The 15,976-nt window shown below is 44.5% G+C and overlaps 1 protein-coding gene across 2 annotated transcripts in view; it reads right to left on the bottom strand.

Annotated features, from left to right (window-relative positions):
* The window catches only part of ppef1 (protein phosphatase, EF-hand calcium binding domain 1), a 135,205-nt gene that overhangs the window by 105,475 nt on the left and 13,754 nt on the right, over positions 1 to 15,976 (bottom strand). For both annotated transcript variants that reach the window (XM_086006174.1, XM_086006173.1), the window contains exons 2-3: positions 11,099 to 11,293; positions 4,791 to 4,838 (exon numbers count right to left, since the gene is read on the bottom strand). In XM_086006174.1, the coding sequence (XP_085862300.1) occupies positions 4,791 to 4,838; positions 11,099 to 11,183 (133 nt within the window). In that variant the 5' untranslated portion in view covers positions 11,184 to 11,293. The remainder of the gene's footprint in view (positions 1 to 4,790; positions 4,839 to 11,098; positions 11,294 to 15,976) is intronic.

The raw sequence follows: 15,976 nt of genomic DNA, 5'->3' as shown, positions 1-15,976 counted from the left end.
ATAATCTCTCCTTGTAACTTAACCCTTGGAGTCCGGGTGTCATTCTGGTAAACCTACGCTGCACTCCCTCCAAGGCCAATATATCCTTCCTAAGGTGTGGTGCCCAGAACTGCTCCCAGTGCTCCAGGTGTGGTCTAACCAGGGCTTTGTACAGCTGCAGCATAACGTCTACCCCCTTGTATTCTAGTCCTCTCGATATAAAGGCTAGCATTCCATTAGCCTTTTTGATTATTTTCTGTACCTGTTCATGACATTTTAATGATCCATGTACCTGGACCCCCCGAGTCTCTTTGGGCCTCCACTGTTTTTAGCCTTTCACCATTTAGAAAGTCCCCTGTTCGATCCTTTTTAGGTCAAAAGTGGATGACCTCACATTTGCCTACATTGAAATCCATTTGCCACAGTTTTGCCCATTCACTTAATCTATCAATACCTCTTTGCAATGTTATGCTTTCACCTACACTGCCCACAATGCTGCCTATCTTTGTGTCATCGGCAAATTTGAATATATGACTTTCTAAGGCATTGTCTAAGTCGTTAATAAATACTGTGAATAGTTGAGGCCCCAACACAGGTCCCTGCGGGACACCACTAGTCACATCCTGCCAATTTGAGTACCCGTCCATTATCCCTTCTGTGCTGCACTATTCTATGAACTACTACATTCTGTCCTTGTTTTCATATACTTTGATTTTATATTATCATATATAGTTAATAAGCAACATTTGGAGGAATTTGGGATGGATGTAATTTAGAATTGGTTGGAACTTGGAGTAATACAGGCTGAGGAACTGGGAGACACAGCACAACCGCTGATCAGAGGGTGTCATTGCAGCACGACGAGCTTACACGGGCAGGTTGCAGTATAAATGTGGGTACAGGAATTTTTAATGGGAAAAGTTGACAAATGTACAACCAAAACTTAACAATAGGAAGTAAGATTTTTAGACAGGATACACATGCAGATGTAATTTTTAACTCTATATTATCGATGCAGATAGTGTGATGTGACAAGGTGCAGCACTTTGAAGCTTCAAGCTCTGTGCCATGGATTGTTAGCTCATTTTTTGATGGCCATCTTTCCCAGTGTGTTGTGCCTCTGATAGTGTCTCCGCTGCATCATTGGTGAAGGGGCTGAATGGAGGTCAGGTGTTTCTCTGCGGTGAGGGATGTGAAACAGGAGGGAGATTCACCTCAAACTGCTCTCTCACATAGAATAGAATCATAGAAATTTACAGCACAGAAGGAGGCCCTTCGGCCCATCGTGTCCGTGCCGGCCGACAAAGAGCTCTCCAGCCTAATCCCACTTTCCAGCTCTTGGTCCGTAGCCCTGCAGGTTACAGCACTTCAAGCGCACATCCAAGTACTTTTTAAATGTGATGAGGGTTTCTGCCTCTACCGCCCTTTCAGGCAGTGAGTTCCAGACCCCCACCACCCTCTGGGTGAAAAAAGTTCTCCTCAACTCCCCACTAATCCTTCTCCCAATTACTTTAAATCTCTGCCCCTGGTTATTGACCTCTCTGCTAAGGGAAATAGGTCCTTCCTATCCACTCTATCTAGGCCCCTCATAATTTTATACACCTCAATTAAATCTCCCCTCAGCCTCCTCTGTTCCAAAGAAAACAACCTCAGCCTATCCAATCTTTCCTCATAGCTAAAATTCTCCAGTCCTGGCGACACCCTCGTAAATCTCCTCTGTACCCCCTCTAGTGCAATCACATCTTTCCTGTAATGTGCTGACCAGAACTGTACAAAGTACACTAGCTGTGGCCTAACTAGTGTTTTATACAGTTGAAGCATAACCCCCTGCTCTTATATTCTATGCCTCCAATTGACCAGCTCAAGAGCAGTATGGCACAGGCTTGGGCTCGGATCAATAGCCCACCCCCTGGGCAGAGGTATGATACAGAGACACATTAACACCGTAAAGCAGTACTACTCACATTAACCCTTTTATAGTACTGAATACAATGCCGGGGCAGTATGCGGTCATTCTATAAAGGAAGCAATAGTGTATGGAATGTTTGGGAGTGGGAAATCATCCACTATCTTAAGGCCTTTTGTCCCACTATTGATGTGAAGTATCTTGGTGATTGCTGAAACGGTCCACGCTGTTTTCATTAACAAGAGCACCTATAGCACTAACAAAGCCACTGGGCAAACACATCAGATGCCATAATAGCAGCAGCACCATCTGCGCCACCATCACCCACTGACGAGATCGGTCTGCTGCTTGCAAGCAAAAAGAATAAACAATATTAAGCTTCCGGCCATGCCTGCCAACAATGTCAGAATGGGGAGTGAGTCGTGAGTTTAGAATAGATTGCGTCAGTATGAATGTAAATGTAGTGATCAAAGCAGCCAGCCTCTCCCGCAAGCCCCCGCTTTGTGCGGCTAACAATGAAGTGAGTGTCTGGCAGAGCCACTGGTCTGAGTTATACAGCAATCCATGAGATTAGACTTGAGATGTAAATAACACCAAAACAATTAACGGGTAAAAATGACACAAGGCGAGCAGCCAGGAGCAGCATTAACCCTTTAATTGCTGTTAAAGAGCAAACCTACCGTTTCGAAAATGAGATTTAGGGGTGGGTGAGCAGGAAACAGGGTTTGTTTTGAACTTCAGTAAGCCCTATACATAAACTAAAGCATTTCTCTTAGAACAAATGCACTTTATATTCCAATCTTCCCATTTGCAGCATTATAAGATGTAGCTAACGGACCTGGCCGTATGCTGCGCCTAGACACAGCATGCTGACTTCCAGAATGCTCAGCTCAGCCTGTGGGTTTAGAGCAGAGGGCAGACACTGCCTCGTAAGGAAGGAGAGCAGGTCAAAGCGAGTGTCACACCAGGCTGTTCTCAAGCACCGCCCAGTGTGTGGTTAATGACTGGCAGCTTTTGAGCTCACCGAAAGCTCTGCCGCCCGTGTCCAACTCGCACCGAGTGCCGTTCACCCATCGCCCCCCGTGCTCGCTGACCTACATTGGCTCTCGGTTCCAGCGGTGACTCGATTTTAAAATTCTCATCCTCGTGTTCAAATCTCGCCCCTCCCTATCTCTGTGACCTCCTCCAGCCCTACAAGTCCTCCAATTCTGGCCTCTTGCGCATCCCTGGTTTTCATCGCTCCACCATTGGCGGCCGTGCCTTCAGCTGCCGAGGCCCTAAGCTCTGGAATACTCTCGCTAAACCTCTCCGCTTCTCTACCTCTCTGTCCTCCCGTAAGAAACTCCTCTAAACCTACCTCTTTGATCAAGCTATCCTAATATCTTGTTATGTGGTTCAGTGTCAAATTTTGTCTAATAACACTCCTATGAATCGCTATATCAATGCAAGTTAAAGGCACTATATAATTGCAGGTTGTTGTTGTTGATTGGGAATGGGTTCTCTGTCTTAGCTTTATGGTCAGGACAATGGGTTGGACATGGGGAGGGGAAGAAAAAGTGAAAAGTAAATTTAGAAGAGATATCAGGAAAAATTTCTATGCTAAATTGTTTGGAATAATCTAGTCAAGTGTTTGCAATCAACCACCAAATAAGGTAAGAGAGGCAAAAACATTGATGTTATTCAAAATACACTTAGATGCCCTGATGGGAGAGTCACTGTGCTGGATGGGTAAACTTTGATGGGCTGAATGGTTTTTTCACATCCATGATTTTTCTCAAATTGTGCTACCTATCTGTCACCTTAAAGAAGACAGCAGAAAAAAGATGAAGGTTGTGGGTTCAAGTCCCACTCCAGAGACTTGAGCACAAAATCTAGGCTGACACTCCAGGGCAGTACTGAGGGAGAACTGCATTGTCGGAGGTGCCGTCTTTTGGACGAGACATTAAACCGAGGCCCCGTCTGCCCTCTCAGGTGGACGCAAAAGATCCCAGGGCACTATTTTGAAGAAGAGCAGGGGAGTTCTCCCCGGTGTCCTCGGCCCAATATTTATCCCTCAATCAACATCACTAAAAACAGGTTATCTGGTCATTATCACATTGCTGTTTGTGGGAGCTTGCTGTACACAAATTGGCTGCCGCGTTTCCTACATTACAACAGTGACTACACTTCAAAAGTACTTCATTGGCTGTAAAGCACTTTGGGACATCCGGTGGTCATGAATGGCGCTATATAAATGCAAGTCTTTCTTTCTTTTATTTGTATTTATATAACACATTGTTAAACATCTAAAGGCACTTCACACAGGGTTGGGGTTGGGGTTAGGGTTAGGGTTGGGGTTGAGGTTTGGGTTAGCGTTAGGGTTAGGGTTAGGGTTAGGGTTAGGGTTGGGGTTAGGGTTGAGGTTAGGGTTAGGGTTAGGGTTGAGGTTAGGGTTAGGGTTAGGGTTGGGGTTAGGGTTGAGGTTAGGGTTAGGGTTAGGGTTGGGGTTGAGGTTAGGATTAGGGCTGGGGTTAGGGTTGGGGTTGAGGTTAGGGTTGGGGTTGGGGTTAGGGGTGGGGTTAGGGTTGGGGTTGAGGTTGGGGTTGGGGTTAGGGGTGGGGTTGAGGTTAGGGTTAGGGTTAGGGGTGGGGTTGGGGTTGAGGTTCGGGTTGGGGTTGGGGTTGAGGTTAGGGTTAGGGTTAGGGTTGGGGTTAGGGTTGGATTTGGGGTTGGGGTTAGGGGTGGGGTTAGGGTTGGGTTTGGGGTTGAGGTTAGGGTTAGGGTTAGGGTTAAGGTTACCCTAATCCTAATGCTTTCTGGAGTGCAGTGACTGTTATTATGTAGACAAAATATGAAATATTGCTGTTAAAATGCATAAGAATAGATCATTCATAGAATTATTCGATGGACAGAATCAAATGCTCACCTGCAAAGGGAGATGGAATCCTTGCCAACTCATCTGAATGGGAAGTAACTGAACAAAATAATCAGTAAGTCTATATAGTCAGAGTCCAGCAAACAGAGAGGAGGAAATGAGCTAAAGCCAGTAACAAACTGCACTGTACTTAGGAGAGAAGAGCAGAAATAAAGTTAAAGGAAGTCTTACATAGAATTACACAGCATTTTACAGGCCATTCGGCCCAACAGGGCTATGCCGGGGTTTATGCTCCACACAAGCCTCCTCCCACCTTACAAAAGTAACACACTGCGGATGCTGGAAATCTGAAATAAAAACAGAAAATGCTGGAAACACTCAGCAGGTCAGGCAGCATCTGTGGAGAGAGAAACAGAGTTAACGTTTCAAGGGTTCCCCTTGTCCTCACCTTTCACCCCACCAGCCTCCACATTCACAGATCATTCTCTGCCATTTCTGCCACCTCCAGCGTGATCCAACCGCCAAACACATCTTCCCCTCCCCTCCCCCCTCCCCCTTCAGCATTCCGAAGGGACCGCTCCCTCTGTGACATCCTGGTCCACTCCTCTATCACCCCCAACACACCTTCCCGTGCAAGCACAGGAGAGGCAACACCTGCCCTTTTACCTCCTCCCTTCCCACCGTCCAGGGACCCAAACACGCCTTCCAGGTGAAACAGCAATTTACTTGTACTTCTTGCAATTTAGTATACTGTATTCGCTGCTCTACATTGGGGACACCAAATGTAGATTGGGTGGTCACTTTGCGGAACACCTCTGTTCAGTCCGTAAGCGTGACCCCGAGCTTCCGGCCGCCTGTCACTTTAATTCACCGCTCCACTCCCACTCAGTCCTCTCTACCCTCGACCTCTTGCACTGTTTCAATGAAGCTCAACGTAAGCTCGAGGAACAGCACCTCATCTTTCAATTAGGCACTTTACAGCCTTCTGGACTCAACACTGTTGTGTATGTAATATGTGTGCTACTTTGAACCTATGGACAGGACTGCACTACTTGTTGGGCGTAGTGATACGCAGTACCACTCCTGGCCATAGGGGTATAAATAGTACTGTGGGTACTGATCTCCCCTCAGTTCCCGCCTGTGGGCATGAAGTAAAGACCTATGTATAGTCCCTACCTCCAACCAGTAAAGACCTGTTTGAGTTATACGTTTAAGTCTTTGTGTTAATTGTTCAATACAATACACATACTTAACACTGGCGACAAGTCAGGTTCTTACCCTGCGGCAGTTGAAGAGAGGTTTCAAACATCACCACCCCACTAGAAGCGACAGGCTTTAGGACTCTGAAGCCTCCATCAGCGACTGAGCACTGGAGTGCAGCAAACATCCTGACAGCTTCCAGCGACTGACAGAAGTCTTTCTGCAGTTTCCTTGTTCAACCTAGGTGGTGGGGTAAGCCGTGCAGTGTTGGCTGCAAAGACAGGGCTGGGGAAGTTGGAGAAGATAAGGGCGATCGCAATCCCTGATAAGAGCCGCGGTGAAACGCGCGAGCGGGTAAGCCAGAGCCCGGGAGCCGCTTCAAGTGCGAGGCGCAGCGCGGGCCAGCGATCGGAACCAAAGATAAGGGCCGCTCTCGGGGGCTGAAGGGAGACGGCGTCGGGGGACGGGTGAAGACCACCAAGTGCGGGAAAACCGCCATTTTGTGGGCGGAGGACGACGGCAAGAGCGGGAAGCCGCCATCTTTGATAACAAGTAAACAAAATAAAATCTGAGAAATTGCAAATCTACAATGCCTAAACACGGGAATATTAGCACCTTTGATAGTGACCTCGAAGATTGGGCCATATATGTTGAAAGAGTAAAAAATTATTGTAAGGCCAATAAAATTCATGACCAAGATAAAGCTCTAACATTATTAAATTTAATGGGTGCGAAGACATACGGGCAATTGAAACACCTGTTATCACCAGATGAACCGGCGGATAAGACGTTCGATGAGATTGTTACTGTCCTGAAAGATCATCTAAACCCCACGCCGCTGATGCTAGCGGAACGATTTAAATTTTACGACAGAAGGCAGCTACAGCATGAAAGCAATGCTGATTATTTGCTGGAATTGCGTAAATTAGCGAAATATTGCCAGTTTGGAACGAGACTGACAGGGGCACTTCGAGACAAATTTGTGTGTGGTTTATTGAAACAGGATACACAAAAGCGACTGCTCGAGGAGAATGAGCTGACGCTTGAGAAGGCGGTCACTATGGCAGCAGCACACGAAGCCGCAGCGAGAGGCACGGCAGTAATGCAGCTACGGTCACCGGAGCTCAGTGCACACAAATTGGGTGTGAGTTCTGGCAAATGTTATCATTGTGGAAAGACAACGCATGATCAGAACCAGTGTTGGTTTAAAAACCAAGAATGTAGAACTTGTGGTAGGCTTGGACATATAGCTAGAGTATGCAGGTCAGGGAAGAAGACCAGCAACAAGAAGTCACCGCAAGGAAAATACGCAAAGGTACACAAGGTGACCGAACAGGAGTCCGATTCAGACGCTAGCAGTAATGAACTGGCTAGCTTAAGCTGTAATGAACTGGCTAGCTTAAGAGTACTCAACGCTGGTAAGGGTGCAGACCTCCAGACAATTTGGGTCACTCTTCAGATAGAAGGAGTCCAAGTAAAACTGGAATTGGACACTGGATCGGCATTGACGGTCATAAATAAGAAAGATTACGGAAAGTTATTCCAACATATTCCCCTACAGGATACGGGGATTATATTGAAAACATACACGGGGCAAAGAGTGTACCCCATCGGGAAAATAGAGGTTGCAGTGGTCCACAAGGGCGAAGACAGTCAAATAATGGACTTATATGTGATACCTGAAGGAGGTTCTCCACTACTAGGACGGGAGTGGATTAGGAAAATGAATATGGACTGGCATTTCCTACAAACAATAACGAGTGAGAACTCGGTGAAGATAGTCGGCCCAGACTCTGGAACGGATGATGGTAAGCCCAACTCAGGTGCAAAAGACAAAGTTTCAGCACAGAATTCCACTGAGCAACAACAACATAGTTTAACTGTGGATTCTGAGTCTGGCAAGTCTACTGATGTGCCCATTTCTGAGGGACAGCGGGCTCGAACTCAACTCCATTTCAAACTACAACAGCAATTAGAACAAATGCTTCGCCGTTGTGAGCAAGAGTTGAATGCAACGAAAGAGTTCTTTGATATAGAGTTGGAGAATCTGGAAAGACAACAGAAGCAGCTGATGGAGAAAATGGAGCAGGAGCACACAAAACGTCTGATGTCAGAGGAGTTAACGGTCAGCCAACTCCTGCATATGCTGAAGGACAGGACTCTGAAATGGGAAAAACTTGAACACGAACTTCAATATTCAAACGAAAGGGGTTCGGAGCTCTCAAAGGTTATTGGAAGAGCTGAGGTGGCAACACAGACTGAGATGACTGCAACAGAGCAGCCCTTGGATGCCAAAAGTACGCTGACTCACGTCAACGTAGAACAACAAACCGCTGAAACAGCTGCTCCGGTAGAGGGATTGAATAGTCCGATCAATCAATCTCCAAAAGAAGTTGAAGTAGTAAAATCTCAAATGAGGTCATTAGTAAACGACTTGCTGAAAGCCCAGAAAAAGCTGGATGAAGAGGTACGCATGAAGAAGTCTCTTCAGGAAAGATGTCTGGACTTGGAACAAAAGCTGGCTAACGCCCAGCTGGGTATGGAGGAAATAGAAGACCCTCTCGCTGGCCTAGATCAGGACGACACCGAATATTACTATGTCCTGTCCTGCCCAACTTGTAACTTCGACTCCCACCATACAGAAATCATGGAGGAGCACCGAAAGTCTACGGAACATCGGGAGAAGGTGGCTCTACTACGGAAAAAGGAGGGAGAGAAGGAGGAACTGCGCATGCAGCTGGCAGCTGACAGTGGAGCCCAGAGAGTCTCCAAGAAGCAGAAAAGGAAAAGTCGAAACAGAAGATGACCCATCTGAACCATTATTACCTCTACCAGATCACACACGTGGTCCCTCCGAACGGAGCCAATTCAGTTCGGAAGTTCAAACTGTTAAATCCATGGAAGGACTATTGAATGAGTCACTCCAGCAACGTGAACCGACTCCACCACAGAGATTGAATCTGTGAACTGTTTTCCGCAGAGACTGAATCTGTGATCTGTTTTGACATGAAGTTATCTATGTATCTATGTTATTCTGTTATGTAAACCTGAAGTTATATATGTATATATGTTATAACGTTATGTTAAATGGGGAGATGACTGTAAAGCTAGGAAGGGAGGAATGTTGTGTATGTAATATGAGTGCTACTTTGAACCTATGGACAGGACTGCACTACTTGTTGGGCGTAGTGATACGCAGTACCACTCCTGGCCATAGGGGTATAAATAGTACTGTGGGTACTGATCTCCCCTCAGTTCCCGCCTGTGGGCATGAAGTAAAGACCTATGTATAGTCCCTACCTCCAACCAGTAAAGACCTGTTTGAGTTATACGTTTAAGTCTTTGTGTTAATTGTTCAATACAATACACATACTTAACAAACACTGAGTTCAACAATTTCAGATCATAACCTCTGCCCCCATTTTTTTGGACATCAGCTGTTGGTGATGATTCTGCTATTCTCACTTACACCTCCACCAGACCCATCTTTTGTTTCTTAACTTGTCCCATTACCATCTCCTTTGCCTTGCACCATCATCCATTTGTCATGTAATCTCTCCTGTCTTCCATCCTATCACAGTCCTTCCCTTTTCTTCTTTCCTCCCCTCCCCCCTTTCCCTGCCCCTGCCCTTGCTTAAAATCTGTTACATCGCTAACTTTTTTCAGTTCCGACAAAAGGTCATCGACCTGAAACGTTAACTCTGTTTCTCTCTCCACAGATGCTGCCTGACCTGCTGAGTATTTCCAGCATTTTTAGTTTTTACTGCTCCCACCTTAGGTCATCGCACCCTGTCAACATATCCTTCTATTCCTTGCTCCCTCATGTACTTATCTAGTTCCCCTTTGTTTTCTTAAAGAATATTTTCATCTTGACAGGCCACCAGCAACATAACGATATCTACAAACCAGGGTTCATTGAGCAATGGAAATAGCATGGCTTTAGTCTAATTCAGAGTTTGGTATAATATCGGCAAACATGCCATCAATTTGTTCAGACACAGGTAATCCGATTATCTGTTATTTGCCTCTCAGAGTTTCCTACGTAATCCATTTTACTAAAGATGAACCTGCAATATCTATTAAAGATTGCCAAACAGTTTTGCTTTTTTTTCCCGTTTCTTATCGCACTTATTTTGGCTCCAAGGACATGAAGTGCTCAAAGGCAAAGCTCGGCAATCTGCGACACTTTACAATAATCAACAGTTAGTCATTTATACAGCATTAAATCCATCTGTCAAACCTCGGTTTGAATGGCGTGGCAGAAAGGGGCGATGTGTCCCTTGGAACCCACATTATCCTCTTTAGATTCACTTCTTTTCAGGGCCAAGTTACTGCGATAACAAAACTCTGCTGATTTTTTTTCAGAACCTCTGTTTATTAAATATATGATTGTCTCAGATTTTTCAGCTTTTATGCATTGACATAGTGGTATTATACCAAATATTACATGTTACAAATTTCAAACAATGTGCGTTAATTACAATTGATGAGAGTAATTCAGTCCAATGAAACATAATAATATGCATTTATACAGTACTTGGGAACATAGAATCAGAGAATCATTCGACACAGAAGGAGGCCATTCGGCCCATCCTGTTGAATGAGCTCTCCAATTAGTCCCTCTCCCCCGCCCTTTCCCCAGAGCCCAGCAAATTTTTCCCCTTCAAGTTTTTATCCAATTCCCTTTTGAAATTTATTACTGAATCTGCTTCCACTGCCCTTTCAGGCAGCGCGTTCCAGATCACAGCTCGCTGTGTAAAAAAATATTCTCCTCATCTCCCTTCTGGCTCTTTGGGCAATTACCAAAAATCTGTGTCCTCTGGTTACCGACCCTCCCGATCTACTCTATCAAAACCCCTCATGATTTTGAACACCTCAATTAAATCTCCCCTTAACCTTCTTTGCTCTAAGGAGAACAATCCCAGGTTTTGAAAGTCAGCAGTGCTTGTAAAGTAACCTTGCAAGGTTAGTGACTGAGAGCTCAAATATCCTACAGCAACCGTCCAAAGATCCTGGTTGCATACACTTCGGTTCCAACAGTTTTAATCTCAGGCAGTTTTTTGTGACTGTCAAGTCCCACAGCATCGGCACTTTTGTATAACAGCAAGAAATCTGGTGGAAGTTTTAAGAAAGGTCAGAGTAATTCCATCAGTACCCACCTCTGTCGGATCTCCTTGTCTGGCTCTCCGTGACAGCAGACGAGCTACATCCCATTGCTGCAGCTTCATCAATCCGCCTCAACATCACAGACACCCAAACCTCTCTCCCCCCACACAGCCTACCACAATCCCTTGCAAGGTTCTCTTCAGAAACATCTTTCCACTCCAGAGACCCTCGCCGATTGAAGAACTGCTCTAAAAAAGGGAGAAAAAAGTATCAGGGGACAAACAAAATTACACAGGGATAGTGATTTCATTAGACCACTGCGGAAACGCAAGGGAGTCAGGTGATCTGAAAACTGATCTAGGCCTCGGCCTCACAGTCAAATTAATGATTACACTGAGAGCTTTTGTGGTTTCATATTGCTGTCGGATATATTAGCCATGTGTCATACATGCAGCTAGCATAAAAGGGAATCCGAAGGTCTTCTATTGGCGTAATAACAGTAAAAGGGTTGTCAGAGGAGTGGTGGGACCAATTAGGGACCAAATTGGAGATCTATTGCCAGAGGCGGAAGGCATGGCTGTGGTACGAAATGAATACTTTGCTCCGGTGTTTACCAAGGAAGAGGACTTTGCCAAAGCTACAGTAAATGAGGAGGTTGTCGGGATACTGGATGAGATAAAAATAGATAAAGAGGAGGTACTGGAAAGGCTGGCGGTAATTAAAGTGGATGAGTCACCTGGTCCAGGTATGAGCATCCTAGGACACTGAAGGAAGGAAGGGCAGAAATTGGGGAGCTGCTGGCCACGATCTGCCAATCCTCCTTAGATACAGGGGAGGTGCCAGAGGACTGGAGGATTGCAAATGTTACACCCTTGTTCAAAAGAGGGGAGAAGGATAAACCCAGCAGTTAAAGGCCAGTCAGCTTAACGTCGGTGGTGGGGAAGCTTTTAGAAACAATAATCCAGCAGAAAATTAACAGCCACTTTGACAAGTGTGGACTAATAAAGGGGAGCCAGCGTGGATTTGTTAAGAGCAAGTCGTGTTTGATTAATTTGAATGAGTTTTTGATGAGGTAACAGAGAGGGTGGATGAGGACAGTGCAGTTCAGGTTGTGTATATGGACTGCAAAGGGATATAGGCCGGTGCAGTGATGCTGGACTGTAAATTGCAGCGATACTGGACTGTAAACTGCAGCGATATTAGACTATAAACTGCAGTGATACTGGACTGTAAACTGCAGCGATATTAGACTATAAACTACAGTGATACTGGACTGTAAACTGCAGTGATACTGGACCGTAAACTACAGCGATACTGGGCTGTAAACTGCAGTGATGCTGGACTGTAAACTGCAGTGATACTGGACTGTAAACTGCAGTGATACTGGACTGTAAACTGCAGTGATACTGGACTGTAAACTGCAGTGATACTGGACTATAAACTGCAGTGATACTGGACTGTAAACTGCAGTGATACTGGGCTGTAAACTGCAGTGATACTGGTCTGTAAACTGCAGTGATACTGGACTGTAAACGACAGTGATATTAGACTATAAACTACAGTGATACTGGACTATAAACTGCAGTGATACTGGACTGTAAACTGCAGTGATACTGGACCGTAAACTACAGCGATACTGGACTGTAAACTGCAGTGATACTGGGCTGTAAACTGCAGTGATACTGGGCTGTAAACTGCAGTGATACTGGGCTGTAAACTGCAGTGATACTGGGCTGTAAACTGCAGTGATACTGGGCTGTAAACTGCAGTGATACTGGACTGTAAACTGCAGTGATACTGGACTGTAAACGACAGTGATATTAGACTATAAACTACAGTGATACTGGACTGTAAACTGCAGTGATACTGGACTGTAAACTACAGTGATACTGGACTGTAAACTGCAGTGATACTGGACTGTAAACTGCAGTGATACTGGGCTGTAAACTACAGTGATACTGGACTGTAAACGACAGTGATATTAGACTATAAACTACAGTGATACTGGACTGTAAACTGCAGTGATACTGGACTGTAAACTACAGCGATACTGGACTGTAAACTGCAGTGATACTGGGCTGTAAACTGCAGTGATACTGGACTGTAAACGACAGTGATATTAGACTATAAACTACAGTGATACTGGACTGTAAACTGCAGTGATACTGGACTGTAAACTACAGCGATACTGGACTGTAAACTGCAGTGATACTGGACCGTAAACTACAGCGATACTGGACTGTAAACTGCAGTGATACTGGACTGTAAACTGCAGTGATACTGGACTGTAACCTACAGCGATACTGGACTGTAAACTACAGTGATATTAGACTATAAACTGCAGCGATGCTGGACTGTAAACTGCACTGATACTGGACTGTAAACTACAGTGATACTGGACTGTAAACTACAGTGATATTAGACGATAAACTACAGTGATACTGGACTATAAACTGCAGCGATGCTGGACTGTAAACTGCAGCGATGCTGGACTGTAAACTACAGTGATTCTGGACTGTAAACTACAGTGATATTAGACTATAAACTACAGTGGTACTGGACTGTAACTGCAGTGATACTGGACTGTAAACTGCAGTGATACTGGACTGTAAACTACAGTGATATTAGACTATAAACTACAGTGATACTGGACTGTAAACTGCAGTGATACTGGACTGTAAACTGCAGCGATGCTGGACTGTAAACTACAGTGATACTGGACTGTAAACTACAGTGATATTAGACTATAAACTACAGTGATACTGGACTGTAAACTGCAGTGATACTGGACTGTAAACTGCAGTGATACTGGACCGTAAACTACAGTGATACTAGACAGTAAACTGCAGTGATACTGGACTGTAAACTACAGTGATATTAGGCTGTAAACTACAGTGATACTGGACTGTAAACTGCAGCGATACTGGACTGTAAACTACAGTGACACTGGACTGTAAACTACAGCGATACTGGACTGTAAACTACAGTGATATTAGACTGCAAACTGCAGAGATACTGGACTGTAAACTACACTGATACTGGACTGTAAACTGCAACGATACTGGACTGTAAACTGCAGTGATATTAGACTATAAACTGCAGTGATACTGGACTGTAAACGACAGTGATATTAGACTATAAACTACAGTGATACTGGACTGTAAACTGCAGTGATACTGGACTGTAAACTGCAGTGATACTGGGCTGTAAACTGCAGTGATACTGGACTGTAAACGACAGTGATATTAGACTATAAACTACAGTGATACTGGACTGTAAACTGCAGTGATACTGGACTGTAAACTGCAGTGATACTGGACCGTAAACTACAGCGATACTGGACTGTAAACTGCAGTGATACTGGACTGTAAACTGCAGTGATACTGGACTGTAACCTACAGCGATACTGGACTGTAAACTACAGTGATATTAGACTATAAACTGCAGCGATGCTGGACTGTAAACTGCACTGATACTGGACTGTAAACTACAGTGATACTGGACTGTAAACTACAGTGATATTAGACGATAAACTACAGTGATACTGGACTATAAACTGCAGCGATGCTGGACTGTAAACTGCAGCGATGCTGGACTGTAAACTACAGTGATTCTGGACTGTAAACTACAGTGATATTAGACTATAAACTACAGTGGTACTGGACTGTAACTGCAGTGATACTGGACTGTAAACTGCAGTGATACTGGACTGTAAACTACAGTGATATTAGACTATAAACTACACTGATACTGGACTGTAAACTGCAGCGACGCTGGACTGTAAACTACAGTGATACTGGACTGTAAACTACAGTGATATTAGACTATAAACTACAGTGATACTGGACTGTAAACTGCAGTGATACTGGACTGTAAACTGCAGTGATACTGGACCGTAAACTACAGTGATACTAGACAGTAAACTGCAGTGATACTGGACTGTAAACTACAGTGATATTAGGCTGTAAACTACAGTGATACTGGACTGTAAACTGCAGCGATACTGGACTGTAAACTACAGTGACACTGGACTGTAAACTACAGCGATACTGGACTGTAAACTACAGTGATATTAGACTGCAAACTGCAGAGATACTGGACTGTAAACTACACTGATACTGGACTGTAAACTGCAACGATACTGGACTGTAAACTACAATGATATTAGACTATAAACTACAGTGATACTGGACTGTAAACTACAGTGATATTAGACTGTAAACTACAATGATACTGGACTGTAAACTGCAGTGATATTAGACTGTAAACTACAGTGATACTGGACTGTAAACTGCAGTGATACTGGACTGTAAACTGCAGTGATAGTAGACTGTAAACTACAGTGATACTGGACTGTAAACTGCAGTGATACTGGACTGTAAACTACAGCGACACTGGACTGTAAATTACAGCGATACTGGACTGTAAACTACAGTGATACTGGACTGTAAACTACAGCGACACTGGACTGTCAACTGCAGCGATATTAGATTATAAACTACAGTGATACTGGACTGTAAACTGCAGCGATATTAGACTATAAACTGCAGCGATACTGGACTGTAAACTGCAGCAATGCTGGACTGTAAACTGCAGTGATACTGGACCATCAACTACAGTGATACTGGACTGTAAACTGCAGTGATACTGGACTGTAAACTGCAGTGATAGTAGACTGTAAACTACAGTGATACTGGACTGTAAACTGCAGTGATACTGGACTGTAAACTACAGCGACACTGGACTGTAAATTACAGCAATACTGGACTGTAAACTACAGTTATACTGGACTGTAAACTACAGCGACACTGGACTGTCAACTGCAGCGATATTAGATTATAAACTACAGTGATACTGAACTGTAAACTGCAGCGATATTAGACTATAAACTGCAGCGATACTGGACTGTAAACTGCAGCAATGCTGGACTG

This window comes from Somniosus microcephalus, chromosome 14 (genome assembly GCF_052327205.1).
Source record: "Somniosus microcephalus isolate GS21.2 chromosome 14, FLI_Smic_1.0, whole genome shotgun sequence".
NCBI classification, from domain to species: domain Eukaryota; kingdom Metazoa; phylum Chordata; class Chondrichthyes; order Squaliformes; family Somniosidae; genus Somniosus; species Somniosus microcephalus.
Note: the sequence above shows the minus strand (reverse complement) of the source record. Positions and strands in the feature narration are given on the sequence as shown.